The sequence below is a fragment of the Diceros bicornis genome, chromosome 10, assembly GCF_020826845.1.
Source record: "Diceros bicornis minor isolate mBicDic1 chromosome 10, mDicBic1.mat.cur, whole genome shotgun sequence".
NCBI lineage: Eukaryota > Metazoa > Chordata > Mammalia > Perissodactyla > Rhinocerotidae > Diceros > Diceros bicornis.
Window position 1 is genome coordinate 57997331 of NC_080749.1, and position 21454 is coordinate 58018784.

The 21454-nt window shown below is 33.0% G+C and overlaps 1 protein-coding gene across 2 annotated transcripts in view; it reads left to right on the forward strand.

Annotated features, from left to right (window-relative positions):
- AGPS (alkylglycerone phosphate synthase) overlaps window positions 1–21454 on the forward strand; it is a 142210-nt gene that overhangs the window by 65015 nt on the left and 55741 nt on the right. The window contains exons 9-11 of one of the 2 annotated variants that reach the window (XM_058549315.1): window positions 5311–5436; window positions 8728–8836; window positions 20580–20707. In XM_058549315.1, the coding sequence (XP_058405298.1) occupies window positions 5311–5436; window positions 8728–8836; window positions 20580–20707 (363 nt within the window). The remainder of the gene's footprint in view (window positions 1–5310; window positions 5437–8727; window positions 8837–20579; window positions 20708–21454) is intronic. The other variant, XM_058549317.1, reaches the window with a different exon arrangement.

The window sequence follows — 21454 nt, forward strand, 5'->3', positions numbered from 1 at the left end:
TATAAACATCTCTGTGCAGGTTTTTATGTGGACATAAGTTTTTAACTCCTTTGAGTAAATACCAAGGTACATAATTGCTGGATTGTATGGTAAGAATGTGTTTAGTTTTGTAAGAAACCACCAAACTATCTTCCAAAATGGCCATACCATTTGCATTTCCACCAGCATTGTATGAGAGTTCCCATTGCTCCACCTCCTCGCCAGCGTTAGGTATTGTCAGTGTTGTGCAGTTTGGCCATTCTAATGGGTCTGTAGTGTTTATCTCATTGTTCTTTTAATTAGCATTTCCCTTATGACATATAATGTGGAGCATCTTTTCATGATTATTTGCTATCTTTGATGAAGTGTCTGTTAAGGTCTTGGCCCATTTTGAATTGGGTTGTTTGTTTTTTTATTGCTGGGTTTTAAGAGTTCTTTGTATATTTTGGGTAATAGTCTTTTACCAGATGTGTCTTTTGCAAATATTTTCTCCCAGTCTGTGGTTTCTCTTCTAATTCTCTTCATATTATCCTTCACAAAGCAGAAGTTTTTAATTTTAATGAAGTCCAGCTTATCTCTTGGGTGTTGTATCTAAAAAGGCATCAGTATATGCAAGGTCATCTAGGTTTCCTCCTATGTTATCTTTTAGATGTTTTATAGTTTTGCATTTTACACTTAGGTCTATGATCCATTTTGAGTTAGTTTTTGTCATGGGTATAAGGTCCGTGTCCAGATTCTTGTTTTTGCATGTGAATGTCCAGTTGTTCCGGCACCATTTGTTGAAAAGATTGTCCTTGCTCCATTGTATTCCCTTGCTCCTTTGTCCAAGATCAGTTGAGTATATTTATGGGGATCTATTTCTGGCCTTTCTCTTCGGTTCCATTGATCTGTTTGTTTATTCTTTCTCCAAAACCACAACTGTTGGATTATTTTAGCTTTATAGTAAGTCTTGAAGTTGGGTAGTGTCCATCCATTTCCTGGCTCATAGTTCTTCTTCAATATTGTGTTTGGATATTCTGGGTCTTTTGCCTCTCCATATAAACTTTAGAATCAGTTTGTCAATGTCCATGAAATAACTTGCTGGGATTTTGATTGGGATTGCTTTCAATCTGTAGATCAATTTGGGAAGAACTGACATCTTGACAATATTGAGTCTTCCACAAGCATAGACCATCTTGCCATTCATTTAGTTCTTCTTTGATTTCATTCATCAGAGTTTTATAGTTTTCCTCATATAGATCTTGTATGTAATTTTTGTTAGATTTATACCTAAGTGTTTAATTTTGGGGAGTGCTAATGGATTATGTTTTTAATTTCAAATTCCACTTGTTCATTGTTGGTATATAGGAAAGCAATTGACTTTCATATATTAACCATGTATCCTGTAACCTTGCTATAATTGCTTATTAATTTGAGGTCACCTTTTTGTTTTTTTAAAAAATATTTTAACTGAGTATAGAATTAAAGATTGACAGTGTTTTGTTTTGTTTTATTCAGTAATATATAGATATTGCTCCACTGTCATCTTACTTCGTTGTTTCTGATGAGAAATGTGTTGTTACCCTTATCTTTATTTCTGTATACATAATGTGGTTTTTTTCTCTGGTTGCTTTTAAGATTTTCTTCTTATTATTCATTTGAGCAGTTTGATTATTATGGACCTTGGTGTAGTTTTCTCTGTGTTTCTTATGTTGGGGATTTGTTGAGCTTCTTTGATCTGTGGGTTTATAGCTTTCTTCAAATTTGGAAAATTTTGGCCATTCTTCCCTCAGATAATCGCCCCCCTCCCCCGACCTGACCATTAGGGACTCTGTTTACTCACGTATTAGACTGCGTGGAGTTTCACAGCTCACTTTGCTCTTTTTACTTTCTTTTAGTTTCTGTTGCTATGTCTTGAAGTTTACTCATCTTTTATTTTGCTGTGTATGTTCTGCTCTTAATCTCATTAAGCATATTTTATTTCAGACATTATGTTTTTCACTTCTAGATGTTTTGAGTCTTGTTATATCTTCTATGTCTCTACTTAATTTTTTGAACATATGGAATACTGTTATAGTAACTGTTTTAATATCCTTGTCAGCTAATTCTAACACCTGTGTTAGTTCTGGGTCAGTTTTGATTATTGACCTCATAATGATTATTTTACTCATCATGGGTTGTATTTTCCTGCTTCTTTGTATGCTTGGTAATTTTTTATTAGGTGCCAACCATTGTGAATATTATCTTGTTGGGTCTTGGTGTTTTTCAGTTCTGTAAATATTCTTGAGCTTTTTTCTGGGATGCAGTTATTTGGAAACAATTGGATCCTTTAGTTGCTTTTATGATCTTGTAGGTGGATTCGGAGCAGTGCTCAGTCTGAGTGTAATCATTTCCCATTACTGAGGAATGACCTTCCTGGGTATTCTACCTCATGCTCTGTGATTTAAGAGTTTTTCCAGCTGCGCTGGTGGGAGCAGTACTATTTCTGGCCCTCTGTGAGTGCTGGCACTGTTCTCTAATCTTTTTGGACTGTTTTTTCCTCTGGTCCTGGGTAGTTTCCTCGCTTGCATGTGCTTTTCAGTACTCTGCTGACTAGTGGAGGGCAAACCCTGTGTCAGTCTCAGGGGTCTCTCTCTGTGCTGCTCTCTCCTCTTCAGTACTTTCTCTTGTGAACTCCAGAGACCTTGGTTTCCCACAACACTAAACTTGGTCTCCTCAACTCACAGTGTTTGCCAGGTTCTGCCTGAATTTTTTCTCTGCACTGCAGCCTGGAGCAGTAAGCTAGGGGCAATCGTAATGCTCACCTCCTTTGTTTGCTTTCTGTTAGGGATCGCTGTTCTTTGTTACATGTCCAGTGTTTGAAAACTTTGGCTTCTTAATATTTTTCTGTTTTTTGTTCTTTTCAGATGGGAGTGTAAATCTAGTCCCTTTTACTTCAACTTGGGTAGAAATGGATGTCCCTGCTCTACTTTTTATTTTTTCCATTACACTTCTCTTCTAATTGTTCTGTATTAATTTAATTATGTTTCTTGTTAATTTCAGCTCCCTTTTCTGTCTCTATAATACAAGCTGAACAATTCAGTATTGTTTTGTTTAGTGATATATCTGAAGCATAGCACATAGTAGTAAATATTTGTTGTTTCCCTATTGAATAAGGAGACCAGAAGTAAGATAAAGTTTGTATTGCCATCAAGCTTCCTGGTGTATAGACAGAGAAGAGAGACTATTTTATTTTATTAAAAAAGAATATTTGGTTAAGTGTGTGAGTAAATCTATAGACTTTTCTCAGTGGATTTTTCTTAGCAGTTAATGGCATTAACAAACACGTATTCTTTAAAAGGAGAAGTGGCTGAATATATATGATCATAGTTACCATTTATTGAGTACTGACTGTATGCCAAGAGTTGTTTCTTATTGAATTAGCATATTGTAGTATGCAAATTTTCTAGCAAGGGTAAATGATAAGTCTCAAACTCATGTTCTTAACCATTACATTTACCTCACTTACCTAGTAGGAAGTTAGTCAGATTTTAACAAAGAAGTAGATTTATATTGGTTTGCTAGGTAGAGCTCCCTCAGCCTAGGGACTAACTTTTTTTTTTGGATCCTCATTTTTTTTTTTTTTTTTATGATTTTATTTATTTATTTATTTTTTCGCCCGAAGCCCCAGTAAATAGTTGTATGTCATAGCTGCACATCCTTCTAGTTGCTGTATGTGGGACGCGGCCTCAGCATGGCCGGCGAAGCGGTGCGTCGGTGCACACCCGGGATCCGAACCCGGGCCGCCAGCAGCGGAGTGCGTGCACTTAACCGCTAAGCCACGGGGCCGGCCCTGGATCCTCATTTTCATTGCTTTACATAATTTCTGGCTCATAGTAGCTACTTATAATTGGAGAAGGTGATGAAGTAGCCTACCAGACCTAAGAGGCAAATTAATAGTATGTCTAATATTGGATATATTTATAGAAATAGTTTAAATGTATATTTAATGATTTGCTTCTATATAGGTAATGTGGAGATTTTATCATGAGAATATGTGAGAACTCTCTGTTCAGTGCCTAGCACATCTAAGTTCTCTGTGAATATCTTTTCTTTTTCTTCTCCTAATTTTAGAAAAATTGAGTAACAGTAGTCTTTTGAGAGTAAATAATATGAATTTAGATTGTTTGGGAGTTAGGAAAGACATATAAAAGTCTGATAATCTTCATTTTAATCTGTTCAGTCATGTACTTAAACTACTTATTTGTGGGTGGTTATTAACCTTTTAAAATTAAATAAATGTATTGAATATTTAGTGAAAAAAATCATATTATGTAACAATTGATGTGTTTTTAAATCTTGTTTTCCTAGCAACAAAATTAGAAAAGATAAATAATTTGCATTGCTTGTGTGTGAAAGCTAACAAATTATATTTAACCTAATAGGCTTTCAAATTTTGGATTATACCTTTCACACCATACTTAAATACATAGATACAAACATAGCTAACATATTCTACGTCTTTGCATGACTTACTTGAAAAGTAGAAGCAATTGCTTAACTGGATGACTATCAAAATGGTCAACACAGATTGATGGGCTTGAGTGCTGTAGACAGTGGGTATGCAGATGGTGGTGTCTGTACCGTTTGACATGAGATGGCTGAGTCTTTAAAATGATTTCAGTGGAATGTCTTTGGTGTTGTAGTAAAGGGCATCCATTCAACCTCAGGTGCTGTGCAGATGGCAAAGCCAAGCTAATATAGAAAAATGAGAAACAAGTGACTATTTAATGTACAGGAATGCATGATCCGCATCACAAGTAAATGACAGTGTTACATGCAGGAAACCTAGCCAGATGGCTGTACATTAAAACACATGACTCCTTGAGAGAATTAAGTACACGCAATTTGCTTGGATTTTCTGCAGGCCTGCTGCATATTATATTAAGGTAGAGAAAACAAGAGATTAAGTGCTTTGTTTATTGAAAGTGTTTAGGTGAAGTTGGCAGTTATTTAAGTATAATCTGATCTCCATAAGTATTTAAATTGTCTCTGTGGGGAAAAAAAAAAAGTAGGGAGGGTAGTTGGCTTTAAAATAAAAGGATGTAAGGAGTAAGATTGGCTACAGAACCTGTGGAAAATACAACTGTCTTTTGGCCGACGTTTTTCAGTTTTGTAAAGTTTTCCACTAGGCAAAAGCTTTAAAAAATTTTTGGACAAGTGTGATAAAAGTATTTATTTTTCTATGTAGGTTTTAATGAGTCCAAATTCTAGTGACATATGGAAATTTCAAAGTGGGAAGAGTTAATGTGTTGAGTGCTGTGTGAAATGGGACCATTTTCACTAGTAAAATATTACATTTTTGTTTTTCAGCTTAAGGAAAGTGGTTATTGTACAGGTCATGAACCCGATTCCCTGGAATTCAGCACTGTAGGAGGATGGGTATCTACTCGGGCATCAGGCATGAAGAAGAATGTCTATGGCAATATTGAGGACCTGGTAAATTTTTTTCTAGTTACTATATAATAATTGATTACTATATTGAGATTTTTATAAAGTGATTAAAGCCTTTAAAAATTGAGTTGGATGGTAGAGTTGCCCAAAAGTATACCCCTTTTTGGTTATAGTAGTGTTGCCATGTGTAATAGAAGCAGTTAAAAGACACAACTGTGGTCATTATTTATGGATGCTCCTTTTCAAGTGACTGATTTTTAAGCTTGGTAGATGTTTCATAGTATCTAACTTATAAATGATATAAATATTATTTTATATGCCTCGTGGAGCCTTGGTCTTCAACTCTTTCAAGATTTTAGTCCATTTATTCAGGTGATCTTATTGCTATTTTTTTGCCTTAGAAGATTTTATATTTATTTTGCTGAAAAAATTTTTTTTTGTATAGAATTAAAGAGCCCAATTGAAAATGTTCTAGTAAGTGGCACTATATCCTGTGATGTTTTAGGTGCACACCATTTTGTTTTAGCTGATCTGGTGCCAGTGTTCTGGGAGTTAGTGTGATAATAGTGTAACTATGGGCATCCTGGTTAGGAATTAGGTATCATTTGTTCCATTTGTAGCTTTTCCAGTGATTAGTTGTATGACCTTGTGCAAATTGGTTCACCTTTCTAAGCTTCAGTTTCCTCCTCTGTAAAATGGTATAATGATAATTGATGCATAGAATTATTATAAGAAGTAAAGGACATAAAACGAAAACTCTTAGCAGAGTTGGTCATGCATGTGTAGTAGGTGCTTCATAAATGTTAGTTCCCTTATCATCAGTATTTTGATAACCATTTAAAAGAACTTTAATTTATGAGACTATTAAAGTGGTGTTCCTAACATTATTCCTAGAGCTATTTAGCATTGCTTTTCAAATCTAAAGTTTCAACATTTTCATCAATATCTTTGTTGCTAGAAATATCAAATCTTTAATGAAATATTTTGGTTCTTTATAGTTAACACCCAGAAATTTAAGACTTTAAAGTGTCTTTGTTATGAGCACTTTAAAAATGTTTACATTATCCTGTTTATTTTTTTTTTTATTGAGTATATTTTAGAAATCACATTTTTCTTTTTGCAATTAAAATAACAAATTCAGTTCCAGGGGAGAGGATTTGATCCTTTTGCTGTTGGATTATTAAGAGCTTTATCAGAATTAAGCAAATATTTGATATATTGGTATATTTTGTGCTGCTAAGGCATGTGATTTATTTTAATCCTTTTTTGGAGATATTTAAAGGCCACAAATTATAAGCGTACATGCTAATATACTTATTTGCATTAGTAATTACTTAGCACATTTTATTTTTAAATTAAAATTTTTTTGCAGTATATAATTTCCACTAAAACTGGCTTAATTTACATTATTTGCTTTTATGAAAACTTTACTGAAGTTGATATATTCCTTTATGTGGTTACAGATGGAACTCATGAAAAAAATTAAACTTTTTGAATATGTTAATATATTTCTCTAATCAATATTGACGCAAATTCTTTAAAGTACAATAAGTCATGGTACTAATACCTATTTAACTGTTTGAAAAAAGCTGAAGATGATTGGTATAAAGTTTTAAGATTATAATCTGAAAATTGAGAAGTCTTGGTGCTGTCTATATACAGTGGGATAAACTTTTCATCTTAAATTCTGATCTGCGCTTGTTTTCAAGTAAGGAATTCTAATTATAGTTCAACTGAAATTTATTTTTTAATTTAATGAATATCTCTTCACTAAAGGATTTCCTGAGCATTTCTGATTAAATGTTATGGTTTCTTATGCTGATGCTATAGAGCTGAAGCTTTTGGCTATTAGCAGTAGTAATCCATTGCTTCTATGAAAGGTGCCTTGGTATACTTTTCAGTATACACGTTATGTAGCACTATGAAAAAGAAATTCAGATATGTTATGTATATTAAATATATATAATAATTTCTAACACTTTTAACGTCTTTGTATTTATCCTTCTAGACCTTTTGTAGGCATATTCACAAACACGTCTGTATCTAATTTTTAATATAAAAAGGATCATACTGTGTTTAATCTGCTTCTAAAATTATGTTATCAACATATTAATATGTAAATGAACATAAGTTTGCACCATCATTTTTTGAGTCCATCTAATTCTCTTTTATTGATAATTCATAGTTTCTTAAAGTAACTCCCTATTAATGAACATTTAAATTATTCTTGATTTCAAAATTATGGAAAATGAAAGGAAAAATATCTTCTATAGTAATTTCTTTAGCATACCTCTTTAATCATTTTCTTTGGCTAAGTTCCTAGAGCTTGAATTGTTTGATCAAGATGTTTATACTTTTTTAAGTCTTTGAATCCTTACTGCCAAATTTCTCTATAGAAGTTTTGTGCCAGTTGACATTCCTACTAGCACTTTGAGAATCTTTATATTACTGGACTTTTAATGTCTATTTTGTCTTTTAATTTTTTATTTCATTAATTGCTAGTGAAAGTAAATTTTTAAAATGACCTCATTGGCAATTTTTATTTCTTCTTTTGTGAATTGCTTATTGATGTCTTCTGCTCATTCCTTCAACAATAAATAGACTTTTTATTTGTCTGTCAAAAAATCATTCTAAAAATGTGTTGGATTTTTACCTAACCATTTCTGATTCACATCTCAGAAACTATTTTTGAGTGACCCCCTCTTCTAATATACTTACTTTCTCACCTGTAAGACATATGTCACACACATAATCTCTCTCCCTCTCTTTTACTCAGTCACTGCATCTCCCTCTCTGTTCCAGTTTTCACCTGAACATAATCAATACTTCATTCTTTTCACTCTTTTCTACTTAGTGGGCAAAGTAGATAAGTTGAAGGTGGAGATAAGGCAAGAGTAAATTTTTTCTTAGAGTTCTAAGAATCTAGAGCAGTGCTTGACATGAATAATGATACTTCATAAATATCGTTAAGTGAAAGAAGGAACCTATTAAAATATCATCATTGCTTATTTTTTCCGTGCTTTAGTTCTTTGCGACATGGATAACCCTAGACTAAATTTGGTTTGAAGAAATATGTTTTTCAGTTCTTAAGATGATAAATATATCTAAACCAATAACTATCGTAGGTTATTTTTCCCTCTTTTAAAGTTAAATAAAATTTATTTTTAGTCTAAAAATTACTAAAAGATATTAGAATTCTGAAGGGCATCACCGTTTATCACTTAACCCAATATTTAACAAGTAGTGTTTATATAAATATATATGGATGTGTGTACACACACACACAACATTCACTGAGAAATGTCTAGAATTTACATCGTGCATTGTATTAAACAGGTGGTTCATATAAAAATGGTAACACCTAGAGGTATAATAGAAAAAAGCTCTCAAGGACCTCGTATGTCAACAGGCCCTGATATCCATCACTTCATCATGGGATCTGAAGGTAAATATTACTGCAAATTTATTATGAAAACATACAGGTTAGTGACTCAGTTTTCTGAAAATCTGTGATATTGTGATAACAGATCTTTGAAAGAAAGACATGTTTTATATATTTAAAGAATGGTGATTTTTTAAAAAGTTTTATTACTTTAATTTAGTACTTCATAAAGTTTTTATTATGAGAACATCTCATTAAACTTCCTCTGACATTTTGCTTTTTTCTTTTAGAGTTTTTAGTCAGTAACTTTAGGGAGAGTAGTTGTTAGGGTTTAAAGTGGTTCGCTTTAACATTTTATATTATAGTATTCTTTAATCTTGTCTGAATAATCAGGAGGAAAGAACTGATGTATTGTTTTATTGTCTTTCTGTAATTATATCTTTTGTTACTACTACTTGATTTTTTGAATAAGTGGAATTTAAAATTCTGTTGATTCACATATCTTTTAAAACTTACCTTGGTCTTTTATTTTTTCACTACTTAACTAGTATCCTTTGCTTGGCTACTTAATGCTGGGTAGATTAGAATGTAATTCTTCATTTTATCCAAAACATTTGATTCCTGTACGAGTAAGAAAAAAACTAACCTTCCTTCTGTTTGCAAACTAATTGTTATGTAGGCACTGTGAATTGTATGGATAAGGAGAACATGGGCTTATTTTTCAATTCTTAGAATAGTAGAGAGGGATACCCCTTAAATTTAGAGAAATAAGATAAAACAAGTGTTTTTAAATTAGCGGAGATACTCATCACTAACTTCAGAAGGTGGTATATGCTGAAAAAAAGAGATTTTGGAAACATTTAGCTATATTCATGGATAGCATTTAGCTGTATTCATGGATATAGCAATTATCATAAACTAATGTTAGGGCATAAATTCTAACCTTTGACAGTAGTAATCAAAGAGGGAAGAAAGTAGTGAACTATGTCTCTTAGTGACACCTAGAGATCAACTACTGAGTTGATGACCAGTGGGATAGCTTAGATCTTTTTCGTGATAATCAATGACAAACCTTTGTCAAGATATCTCACCAGTTGACTCTCATTCTTTTTCTGATCAGTGTACTCTTCTATGGAAAATCAGAACTACATTTTTAATGAGAAAAATATATGTTAAATTCCTTTAAATAAAAATAGTTCTCTAATATTATTATGGAACTTTTTGTACTAATGCATCATCTGAAAGTTAGCTAGAAGAATAGAATATTTTGCCATCACATATCAAATGAATAACAAATAGGTATTAAAACTGATAATTATTAATTATACTATAGATGTATACATAGAGTCAGCTCTGTAAATATAAATTATCTTTTCAAGTAACCACATGAGACGTTATTTTCTCCCATCAATTAGCATTTAAAAAATTCTAGTTGCTAGGTGCTTGAGTGCTGGCACAGTCCAAAGATACAGATAATAATAGACAAGCGTAATACAGTATGATAAATTCTGTGATAGAAATAAACACAGTAAAAATATAGACAAAAGTCACGTTGATGGCTGCTTAAGAAGACTTCCTCAGAGACACCATGCCTAAAGTGGTCCTTGAAGGTTGTTAGGGAGAAAATAGTTCCAGACAGAGTTGAGGGAATAAGTTGGGGAGGGAGTGGCACTGCAGAGAGAACTGCATTCGGGCAGGCTTAGAAGTGAGAAAGAACCATGTCTACTTTGTGAAGCTGCCGGTTTTTCAGTATAACTAGAACATAAGATTTAATTGTAGGGTGGAGTGGGCAGCAGATCTAGGGGCAGAGTGATAAGGGTTACAGGGTGGCTAGAGAAATAATTTGGTGTTTTATGCCTTTTAAAATAGTTTAAACTTTATGTAAAAGACTGGACTACCTCCCTCAATGGTAAATTATTGTATAAATTTAAGAAAGGCAAACTCATTGTAATAATAAAGTACACAAAGAAATATGATTTATAAAAAAAAATATACTAGGGTAAATTAATTACCGTATTTAATGTAAATATACATGCAGAATGCCATACTGATGTAAGAGCATGAACCATGAAATCTGTCAGATCTGGATTTCAATCCTGGTTCCACCACTTATATTTCTGTAACTTTGGGCATAGAGAATCACCTAATTTACACAATCTCCTTTGCTATAAAATGGGGATGATAAAAATATCCATCTTCATAAACTTTTTCTGAGGATTAAATGAGATTATGCTAAGCAGTTTATAAGCATGTAGTAAGTACTCAAAAAATGTTAAATGTATTACTCTTGTGGCTGTTTATTATTTTGGCATCAATGCTCTTTACAAGTGTATTTATGGTCCCTAATTCCCATTTCTGTATTATGTGTATGTAGAGTCATCTGAATATAGGCCAGGAGACAGCATGATTGAGGAAGTAAATTTATGTGAAATTGTGTTCTTTTGTAAAATGTATTTTTATCTGCTGTTTTGAACTATCTAAATAATAATCTCATGCTTTAAATGTGAATCATAAATTTTTCCTTGAGCTTTAAAATATTTTCTTTTGCTATAGTTTAATCATTTGGTGACAACTTTGAAAGTATTACCATTAAAAAACCTATTTTCCCGTTTCCTACTATGTTCCATGTGTGAGTAACCACATTTTAATGTTTTTCTTTTGTTTTGTATTATGAATTTTTCATAATGATTTTTTTCTACGATCAGCTTCCTCTCATTTTAGATGCTATAACATGATCAATATAATGAAAATTAGCATAAATAGTCAAAACATCTGAAATGCTTTGCATTCTTTTCCAATATATGGAATTTGCTGTGTAGATTTGCTCTGTTATTTGAAAAACGGTTAAAAGTACATTTTTTTTTTAAGACCATGACCCATGCTTGTTTTCGCCATTTGCTCTAGAATGAAAGAGATGAAACGCTTATTATCAGTCTTTTTGTGTAGTTTTACTAGTCATTTTTTGGTTAAATAAAGTTTATCCTTTAGTAAAGTCCTTGGAAAGTCACATTTGTATGTCCCATGAGTTCTGGAATGTTCTAAACTGTTTTTCTATGGACTTGATACTTGCAGGACAGTTAAGTAGATCTAATATCCTGGGGTCACAGTTTCTTTCCTTGTTTCTTGAAAATGCTTCTCCACTGTTGCCTGGTTTTGTGTGTTGTGTTAAAGCAAGCTGATGCCAGTTCTCTTGCTTTTGTAGCTTGTTTCCTCTTTTTGCCTGGGAGCCCTAAGGATTCTTTTCTTCATTGTTGAAGTTTACTACTTTTACGATTCAGAGTTGATTGTCCTGGGTCATTTTGCTCTGGTATGCTCTGGGACACATACAATTCTATGTGTATATTCAGATCTTCTTTTATTTCTGGAAATTTTTTTTGGATTGTAGTGCTAAATATTAGGGTTTTTTAAAAATTGTTTTAATTTTTCTTCTTCAAGGACACCAATTATACCTATGTCCGACTTCCTTTGCTTGTTCTCCATTTCAACCACTATTTCTGTGATCTTTTTTTCTCAACTTCTGTCTTGATTACATTTTCATTCTCTTGATTATTTTCCTGCTTTTCTTCAATTCCATTTATTAAGTTTTCATTTGAATCTATTCTCTGTTCTCCTTTGGCTACCTTATAACTTAGCCTTCATTTTTTTTTTTTTTCGGTGGGGAAGATTAGCCCTGAGCTAACATCTGTTGCCAATCCACCTCTTTTTTTTTTTGCTGAGGAAGATTGACCCTGGGCTAACATCTGAGCCCATCTCCCTCTAAGCTTTCATTTTTTATATGATTTGTTGTTGTTCTGTTTCTTTTTGGAGTTTGATCATCTCTTTTTTCATTTCTTCTTGTTCTTTGTCCATTTATGTTTTTAGTATTTGTATTTCTGATTCAAGTATTGTTTTATATCCTCAAATGCTTGTTTGACAGTATTTAGTTCAGTTTGAAATGTTGTGTTACACTTTTCTTCAGGATCGTGATTGGTTTTTGGCAGGAGACTTTTCATCAGCCGAAAAGCTTATTTACCTTTTATGACTTTTTGCAGTAGTTTTTTATGGATTTGGTCTGCTTTTTTCTGTTCCTATTTATTACTTGGAAAGAGTTCCTAGTTTTGGAGTGTTCTTTTCTGTCACTTCTACTCTCTTTTGTGCTATTTGTTTTATGGGTGGTGGTGTTTTGGGTGGGAGAAGACATGGCATGTCTTGTTTCTGTTTCATTTCTGTAGGATCTTTCATTTCCCTCTCTTATTTTATTCTTTCCCTTCCCTGCCTTGTCTACCACGAGTACCACATCTCTCTAAATATGATGTTCCCTTGAAGATACTCCCCTTGCTTCTCCAAGGCTGTCATTTCTGTTTCCTCCCATTTCAAACCCCTCCCCATAACCAGGGCTGTGGATTACCAAGTCCTGTACAGTATTTTGGCGTTATTGTTGCATTTTGCTTTCTGGGGTTGATTTTGTCTGTGTTTCCTCCAAGTCCTCTGCTACCCTCCACTCTTTGTTACAGAGTCTTTTAAGCCTCTCCTTACTCGCTTTCTGCCCTTACAAGCTTGCAGCAGCTGGAAGGCTGTAGAAGGTCTGTTGGAATTTTTTCGTTTTATCTCTATTTACAGGTAATTTGAAGGTCATAATGTTTTTTGTCTGCTAGTAATACTGAAGGTGTAGGTCTTGTGTGGTTTTATTTGTTTTCCTTGTTGATTTTTATGTTTCAGGGGAAAAGTAGAGGGAGAGGGAAGATTCAGAATCAAATGACTGACATTTTTCTCAGTTCTGAAGTCGCCTGAAAGTATATTTTTAAATTATGAAAGATTTTATTTGCTTCAAGCAAATACTTGCATTTTATATTAAATAGCAATTGAAGCTTTCAATTTCCTTGAGAACAAACATCATATTTGAAAATTAGAAAATTTTAAAATTTATTGCAACATTTTTATTAAAACAGGAAGAAAAGTGAATGACATATAAGTCTCTATAATGTCACATTGCCGTGGAGTTATTTGTAAACAGTTATATAAAGTGGATATAAAATATTGGCATAATGTGCATATAATCAAGTGATGATAAGTAATCTGGATTTGAATATAAGACTGAATGGCAGTTGCCCTCCATCAAACTGCATTTGGAACCTGGATGGATTTTGCTTTCACAGTGGGACCCTCCTGCAGAACTCGTAGCTGGATAGTTACACAGACTTGCCCTGGTCATTTTATTAACCTTGCAATAATGCAAGGTCTTCTTTTACTAATTTTTATTTTTTTAACCTCACTTACAGTGTTAAGGTGGGTTTTACTACTTTAGAGTGCCTGCTGTACATATAAGGCAATATGAGTATACAGAAATTTAAGGCATGGTCACCTCTTATCAGCACCTTAGAATTTTGATGGAGAACTAGAATTTTAAAGAAAATTTGCTAATATAAAGGTATATATTTTAAAATCCACTTTTTGAATAAGTAATTACATGTACAAAATTAAAACATGTACAGACGTACAAAATTCAAAAGGTACTGAAGGGTGTCTAGGGAAAGGTCTGCCTCCTACCCCGGTCTTTCAGGCATTTCCCTTACCCAGAGTAAACACTATTGCCATATATAAGCATATATGTATGTATTTTTAAAAACACAAATGGGAGTTTATTACTCCTTGGTTTACACTTAATTCTATAAAGCTTATGTCATATCATCACATTTAGAGTCACTTCATTCTTTTTGACAGCTACCAGATATTCCAATACTTGAATGTACTCTATTGTATTTAACTAGACCCTCATTGATTGGCATTTAAATGGTTTACAGTTTTTCTTTGGATTATATTTAGGTTATATTTAGATTGGATTATATTTAGATTATATTATGTGCTTTAATTCAAAGAAATATTTTCAAATGGCTTCATTTCTCAGATGTAAGGAAATATTTCACAAAAAGCTGGGAACTTGGAGTTTAGTTTTAAATAGAAAAATTTTCTGTCTAAAATAAAGGCTTATACTGACCTTCTTTTCCTTAATGAATTTCAACCTTGTGACTTTTGAGTTGGAGCAAGTATTTATTAAAGTTTTTGATCATATGTGGGCAGATTAGGGTAAATGGAAAAGACGATTCTTGTCTTTAGAGGCTTAGGCCTCCTGACAAATTTCAATTTATTTGTAGAAACAACTTTTAAGATGAGGTGTTAATTCTAAGACTACCAGGAACTTCTAAAAGTGTTGGAAAGAGTAGAAAGAATTACAAATAAGCTTAGTGATGGTGTCTGTATAGTGGTAAGAAAATGAGCAACTTTAAAAATTAAAGTGATATTACTTGTCTTGGTAAGAAAGAATAGGTGTGATAGATAAATCTGTGCTGGTGGATGAGGAGACAGCATAGTACTAACAGTTTACCTGTCAGCCTGTTGCCTCTTTTCTGGCAAAGGTTTGGTAGTTCTTTTAGACTCCTTCTATAGTCTGAGATACCTATTTCTAAAAATTTCCCTCTTTATGTAATATACGGCTGGTACCTCTTTGTTTAAGAAGATAACTCTGAAATTTCCTTTGTAATTCATTCTGAGAATTAAGTAACTTATACTGGTTATTTCTTTTTTTTTAGCAGCTTTATTGAGATATAATTCACATACCATGAAATTCACCCATTTAAAGTGTATTCCTTAGAAGGGGTAGTTCCTGAGGTTAGTATTCGAGATTTTTTCTGAGCCTGGGAGGGGTCTTCCCCACTATTTCTTTTTTTTCCCCAGTTTTATTGAGAAATAATTGACATACATCACTGTAGAAGGTTAAGGTACACAGCATGATGGTTTGATTTACATATATTGCGAAATGATTACCACAATAGGTTTAGTTCACATCAATCATCTCATATAGATACAATAAAAAAAGAAAAGAAAAAGAATTCTCCTTGTGATAAGAACTCTTGGGATCTACTGTCTTAACTTTTCTACATATCGTACAGCAGTGTTAACTGTGCTCATCATGTCGTGCTTTATATCCCTAGTACTTACTTATCTTAATATTGGAAGTTTGTACCTTTTGATTACCTTCCTCCAATTTTCCTTCCTCGCCCCTGCCTCTGGTAACTACAAGTCTGATCTCTTTTTCTATGAATATGGTGTGTTTTTATTGTTTATTTATTTTTATTTTTGGTGAGGAAGATTGGCCTTGAGCTAACATCTGTTGCCAATTTTCCTCTTTTTACTTGAGGAAGATTGTCACTGAGCTAACATCTGTGCCAATCTTCCTCTATTTTGTATGTAGGACACTGCCACAGCATGGCTTTATGAGTGGTGTGTAGGTCCACGCCTGGGATCTGAACCCGTGAACCCTGGGCCTCCAAAGCAGAGCACATGAACTTAACTACTACGCCACTGGGGCAGCCCCATATTTATTTATTTTTTTAAGATTACACATGTAAGTGATATCATATAGTATTTGTCTTTCTTTGACTTATTTCACTTCGCATAATGCCTTCGAGGTCAATCCACATTGTCACAAATGATAGGATTTTCTTGTTTTTGTGGCTGAATAGTATTGCATTGTATATATATAACACACCTCCTTTATCTATTCATCCATCGGTGGACACTTAGATTGTTTCCGTGTCTTGGCTATTGTAAATAATGCTGCTGAGAACATGAGGTTGCAGATATCTTTTTAAGTTAGTGTTTTCGTTTCCCTTGAATATGTTCCCAGAAGTGGAATTGCTGGATCATATGATAGTTCTATTTTTAATTTTTTGAGGATCTTCCATACTGTTTTCCAGAGTGGCTGTACCAATTTACAGAACCACCAACACTGCACATAGGGTTCCCTTTTTTCCACATCCACGCCAGCATTCGTTATCTCTTGTCTTTTTGATGATGGCCATTCTAACAGGTGTGAGGTGGTAGCTCATTGTGGTTTTAGTTTGCATTTTCCTAATGAATAGTGATGTTGAGCATCTTCTCATGTACTTGTTGGCCATTCGTATATCTTCTTTGGAAAAATGTCTGTTCAGGTCCTTTGCCCATTTTTTGATTGGATTATTTGTTTTTTGCCGTTAAAGTTATGTGAGTTCTTTATATATTTTGGATATTAACCCCTTATTAGATATGTGGTTTGCAAATATTTTTTCCCATTCCGTAGGTTGTCTTTTCATTTTGTTGATGGTTTCTTTTGCTCTGCAGAAGCTTTTTAGTTTGATATAGTCCTACTTGTTTTTGATTTTGTTGCTTGTGCTTTAAGTGTGATTTCCAAAAAATCATTACCAGGACCCATGTCAAGGAGCTTTTTTCTTATGTTTTCTTCTAAGAGTTTCGTGGTTTCAGGTCTTCCATTTAACTCTTTTTGAATTAATTTTTGTGGGTGGTGTAAGATAGGAGTCAAGTTGCATTCTTTTACATGTGAATATCCAGTTTTCCCAGCACCATTTATTGAAGAGACTCTTCTCCATTGAGTATTCTTGACTCTCTTGTCAAGTATTAGTTGACTGCATATGCTTGGGTTTATTTCTGAGCTCTTAATTCTGTTCCACTGGTCTATTTGTCTGTTTTAATGCCCGTACCATACTGTTTTTATTACTGTAGCTTTATAGTATAGCTTGAAATCAGGAAGTGTGATGCTTCCTGCTTTGTTGTTCTTTCTCAAGATTTCTTTGGCTATATGGGGTCTTTTGTGGTTTTATACAAATTTGAGGAGTGTTTTTTGCTATTTCTGTAAAAAATGCCGTTGGAATTTTAATAGGGATTGCATTGAATCTATAGATGGCTTTTGGTAGTATTGACATTTTAACAATATAAGTTCTTCCAAACCATGAACACAGGATACCTTTCCATTTATTTGTGTCTTCTTTGATTTCTTTCATCAGTGTCTTGTAGTTTTCACAGTAGAAATCTTTCACCTCCTTGGTTAAATTTATTCCTAAGCATTTTATTGTCTTTGATGCTATTGTAAATGGGATAGATGTCTTGATTTCTTTTTCAGAAAATTCATTGTTGGTGTATAGAAATGGTACTGATTTTTGTATGTTAATTTTGTATCCTGCAACTTTACTGAATTTGTTGATTAATTCTAACAGTTTTTTGGTTGAATCTTTAAGATTCTCTCTATATAAAATCATGACATCTGCAAATAGAGACAATTTTACTTCTTCTTTTTCAATTCTGATGCCTTTTATTTCTTTTTCTTGCCTGATTACTCTAGCTAGGACTTCCAGCATCTCCACTGTTTCTACCCAGGCAGACTACCTGGCCTACAGTTTAGCTTGTATCTCCAGTAAATTTACCTATATCCTTCCAATTGCCTTTTACCACATCCTCCACTGTTTTCATGAGTGTTCTTAGACTTGAACTTCTCCACGCTCTGTTGAAAATAATTTCTTTTGGAAAGAGATTAGGAGCTGTTTTATGGCTTGTTTCTCCTCTCAGACAAAGTCTCTGAGCCATGACTCTGGAGGTAGGGTGGGGACAATGGCATGCTTTTCTCTGAAGACACCCCTGCTTTAGGAGCTGAGTGCTGTGGGAAAGGAAGAAAGAAGGTAGGTCTTCTCAGTTTGCTTCTCCTATCAAGGTATCAGCCTTTTACGAGCTAGGGCAAGTGATTAGGACCCCAGTATTAGCACACCACTCAAAGTAGTGCCTCTGTCCCACCAGTTAAGGCTGGATGCAAGAAGTGAGCACTCCCACCCTTGGCTACACTCACCTGGAACTTAGCCTCAGGAAAAGGTAGCTTAGGGCAGGGTGTTATATGGAACAGAATCAAAGTTTTCTCTGAAATTAAGAAAGCTTTCATGTATATATCCAAGAGAAAGGAAAACATATGTCCACACAAAACCTTGTACACGTATATTCACGGAAGCATTATTCATAGTAACCAAAAAGTGGAAACCTCTGGAACTTTCAGCCCCACCCCCTGACCTCTGGGGAGGGGAGAGGAGCTGGATGTTGAATTAGTCAACAATGACCAATGGTTTAATCAGTCATGCCTATGTAGTGAAGCCTCCACAAAAATCCCTAAAATACAGGTTTCAGAGAGCTTCTGGTTAGGTGAACATGTGGAGGTGATGGGATGGTGGTGTATCTGGTGAGGGCGTGGAAACTCAGTACCCCTTCCCCCATACTTTGCCCTATGCATCTCTTCCATCTGGTTGTTTCTGAGTTGTATCCTTTTATAATAAACTGGTAATCTAGTAAAAAAAAAAAAAAAAAAGGAAACCCAAATGTCCGTCTCCCGATGAATGGGTAGACAAAATGAGTTATACCATACAATGGAATAATATTTGACAATTAAAAAGGAATGAAGTACTTAATACATGCTACAACATGGATGAACCTTGAAAACATCTAAATGAAAGAAGCTAGTCACAAAAAACCACATATTGTAAGATTCTATTTATATGAAATAATCTAGAATAGGCAAATTTATAAAGACGGAAATAGATTAGTGGTTGTCTAGTGGCTGAGATGTGTGTGGAGGAATGGAGGATGACTGTTTCATGGGTACAGGGTTTCTTTTTTGGGGTGATGAAAATGTTCTAAACTTAGATTATAGTGATAGTTGCATATATCTGTGACTATACTAAAAACTGTTGAATTTTATACTTTAAATGTGTGAATTTTATGGCTGTGAATTATATCTCAATATAGATGCTAAAATAAAAGAGAAAGTCTAGTCACTTTTATCTTTTAAAATGTACAAGATGTATCTATTTTTTATTCAAATATTAATCAGGCCAAACTTGCAAAGCTTTTGTGATTTTACAAGTCTTCCTAGGGTCATATTTGATATCTCAGTAGGAAATCATTTGTATATGTGATGAACATATTGTGATCAGATATAATATAATTTACTTTTTATAGACTCATAGTAGTTTTTAATCTTGTACTATATATTATTTTATTTTAGGTATATTATAAATTTATTGGAAGCTTTGATTTTTATGATACTTTTTATTCTAGTGTTGTAATTAGTTCTACAATTTCAAAGATTTCTGTCTTTGTTCTTTTTTTCATGATTCTCAGAAAACTTACTAATAGTATTAATAATAATTTCTACCATTTGTCCATCAGAAAACCACTGATTTGAAAAGCCTGCCTTTGTGAATATAATTGTTTTTAATTATGTGTCTTCAAATATTTTAGCATAGATATTTTAGATCATGTAGTTATATTTAACTTGTGTTTTTCCTCTCTGATTTGTCCCCCACTCCTCTGTGTGATAACGAAGAGAACATTTGTTTCATTGGTGGTCCTGTTGTGCTAGATATTTATGATAATTATTTTGTCGCTGAAGTATCTGTTTTTTTGTTTCTTACGAGGGCGTCTCAGTATTGCCTCTGTCTTTTCTTTGTATGAATTCTTAGGAAAAAAGGCAAGATGTGGTAGTCCCTCTAATTTCTACTGTCATCCTAAGTTCTCATAGAAGGTTAAGTTCTTTTTGCCCCAATAAATTGTTCTCACAGTAAAAATAGGCACAAATATCAAAATATACTTTTGTATGAATGCATATGAGATATAAAAACCTGTTGTTTTTCAAATATTTTTTCTTTTAATAAGTTGTAATACTTTTAAAATTATTTCAAAGTAACCTTCTTGGAGAAAGGTTACCTTAAAACTGTTTTAAAATATTTATACTTAACTAAGGAAAATGTATTCCAGAATTTTTTTTAGAAATTATAAAATTTGCTCAGTTGTTTTTCTAAAAAGATTTGAGTAGCTATTATTCCCCACATAGAACAGATTAAATAGATTTAAATATGAGTAATAGAATAAATTAATAGACTAAATAGATAAAATAGATTTAAATATGATTTAGAAAATTGGCATGTGATATATTGGATTATTCCCCCTTCTTTTTCAGGAACTCTTGGTGTGGTAACAGAAGCTACAATAAAAATCAGACCAATCCCTGAATACCAAAAGTATGGCTCAGTAGCTTTCCCTAATTTTGAACAAGGAGTAGCCTGTTTAAGAGAAATTGCAAAGCAGGTAAAAAAAAAAATAACCCACCCATATATATTTATATTTTTAAAATTCTACTGCATAATTGATTTTGATGTATCCCATATAATCTTTATATTTAGTTGTGTTATATTTGTGGTTTCTACCCAGTTCTATATGAAATGGTAATGTTGTAAAATCATCCCTTTAAGTGCAGTTGCTATTTCTTTCAGTAATTTTTTATCTATTTCTTGGTTTAAAGAGTGCTGTAGGATTTTAAGCCAAGGTAAGATATGTACTTGGGTGATGGCTTTGAATGACTCTGCCTTTTGTTGAATGTTATGTTTTAAGTTATTTTTGGGTAAGATATTTTGTGATTAATTGAAATAATATTTAATTTTTCTTAAATTAAGACATTTATTGAAATTAAAATAAATGGTTGAATATCAGTGGCCCAAAAATTTAGAAATTAAATATAAGTAATCAAACTTTATCAATTCTTAGAATGTGCTGCTAGTAGGCTGTACTTTGTTTTATAATATTACCTAAGCTGTAGCTTAAATTAAGTAATATAATATAGTATAGCATAATACAACATAATATGTTTAGCTGTAATCTAAAAGGAATTCCCATTTTCTCCTCCCTTCTTAAAAAAAAAGGATATATTATCAAGGGTTTTTAAAAGACTAGATAATGCCAAGTAATTTTATTTCTGTGTATCAGTGTGGAAATTCTTGCATTTTTTTAGGCTTTTGGTTCATTGTTTGAACTACAATGGTTTGTGAAAAATTCTTA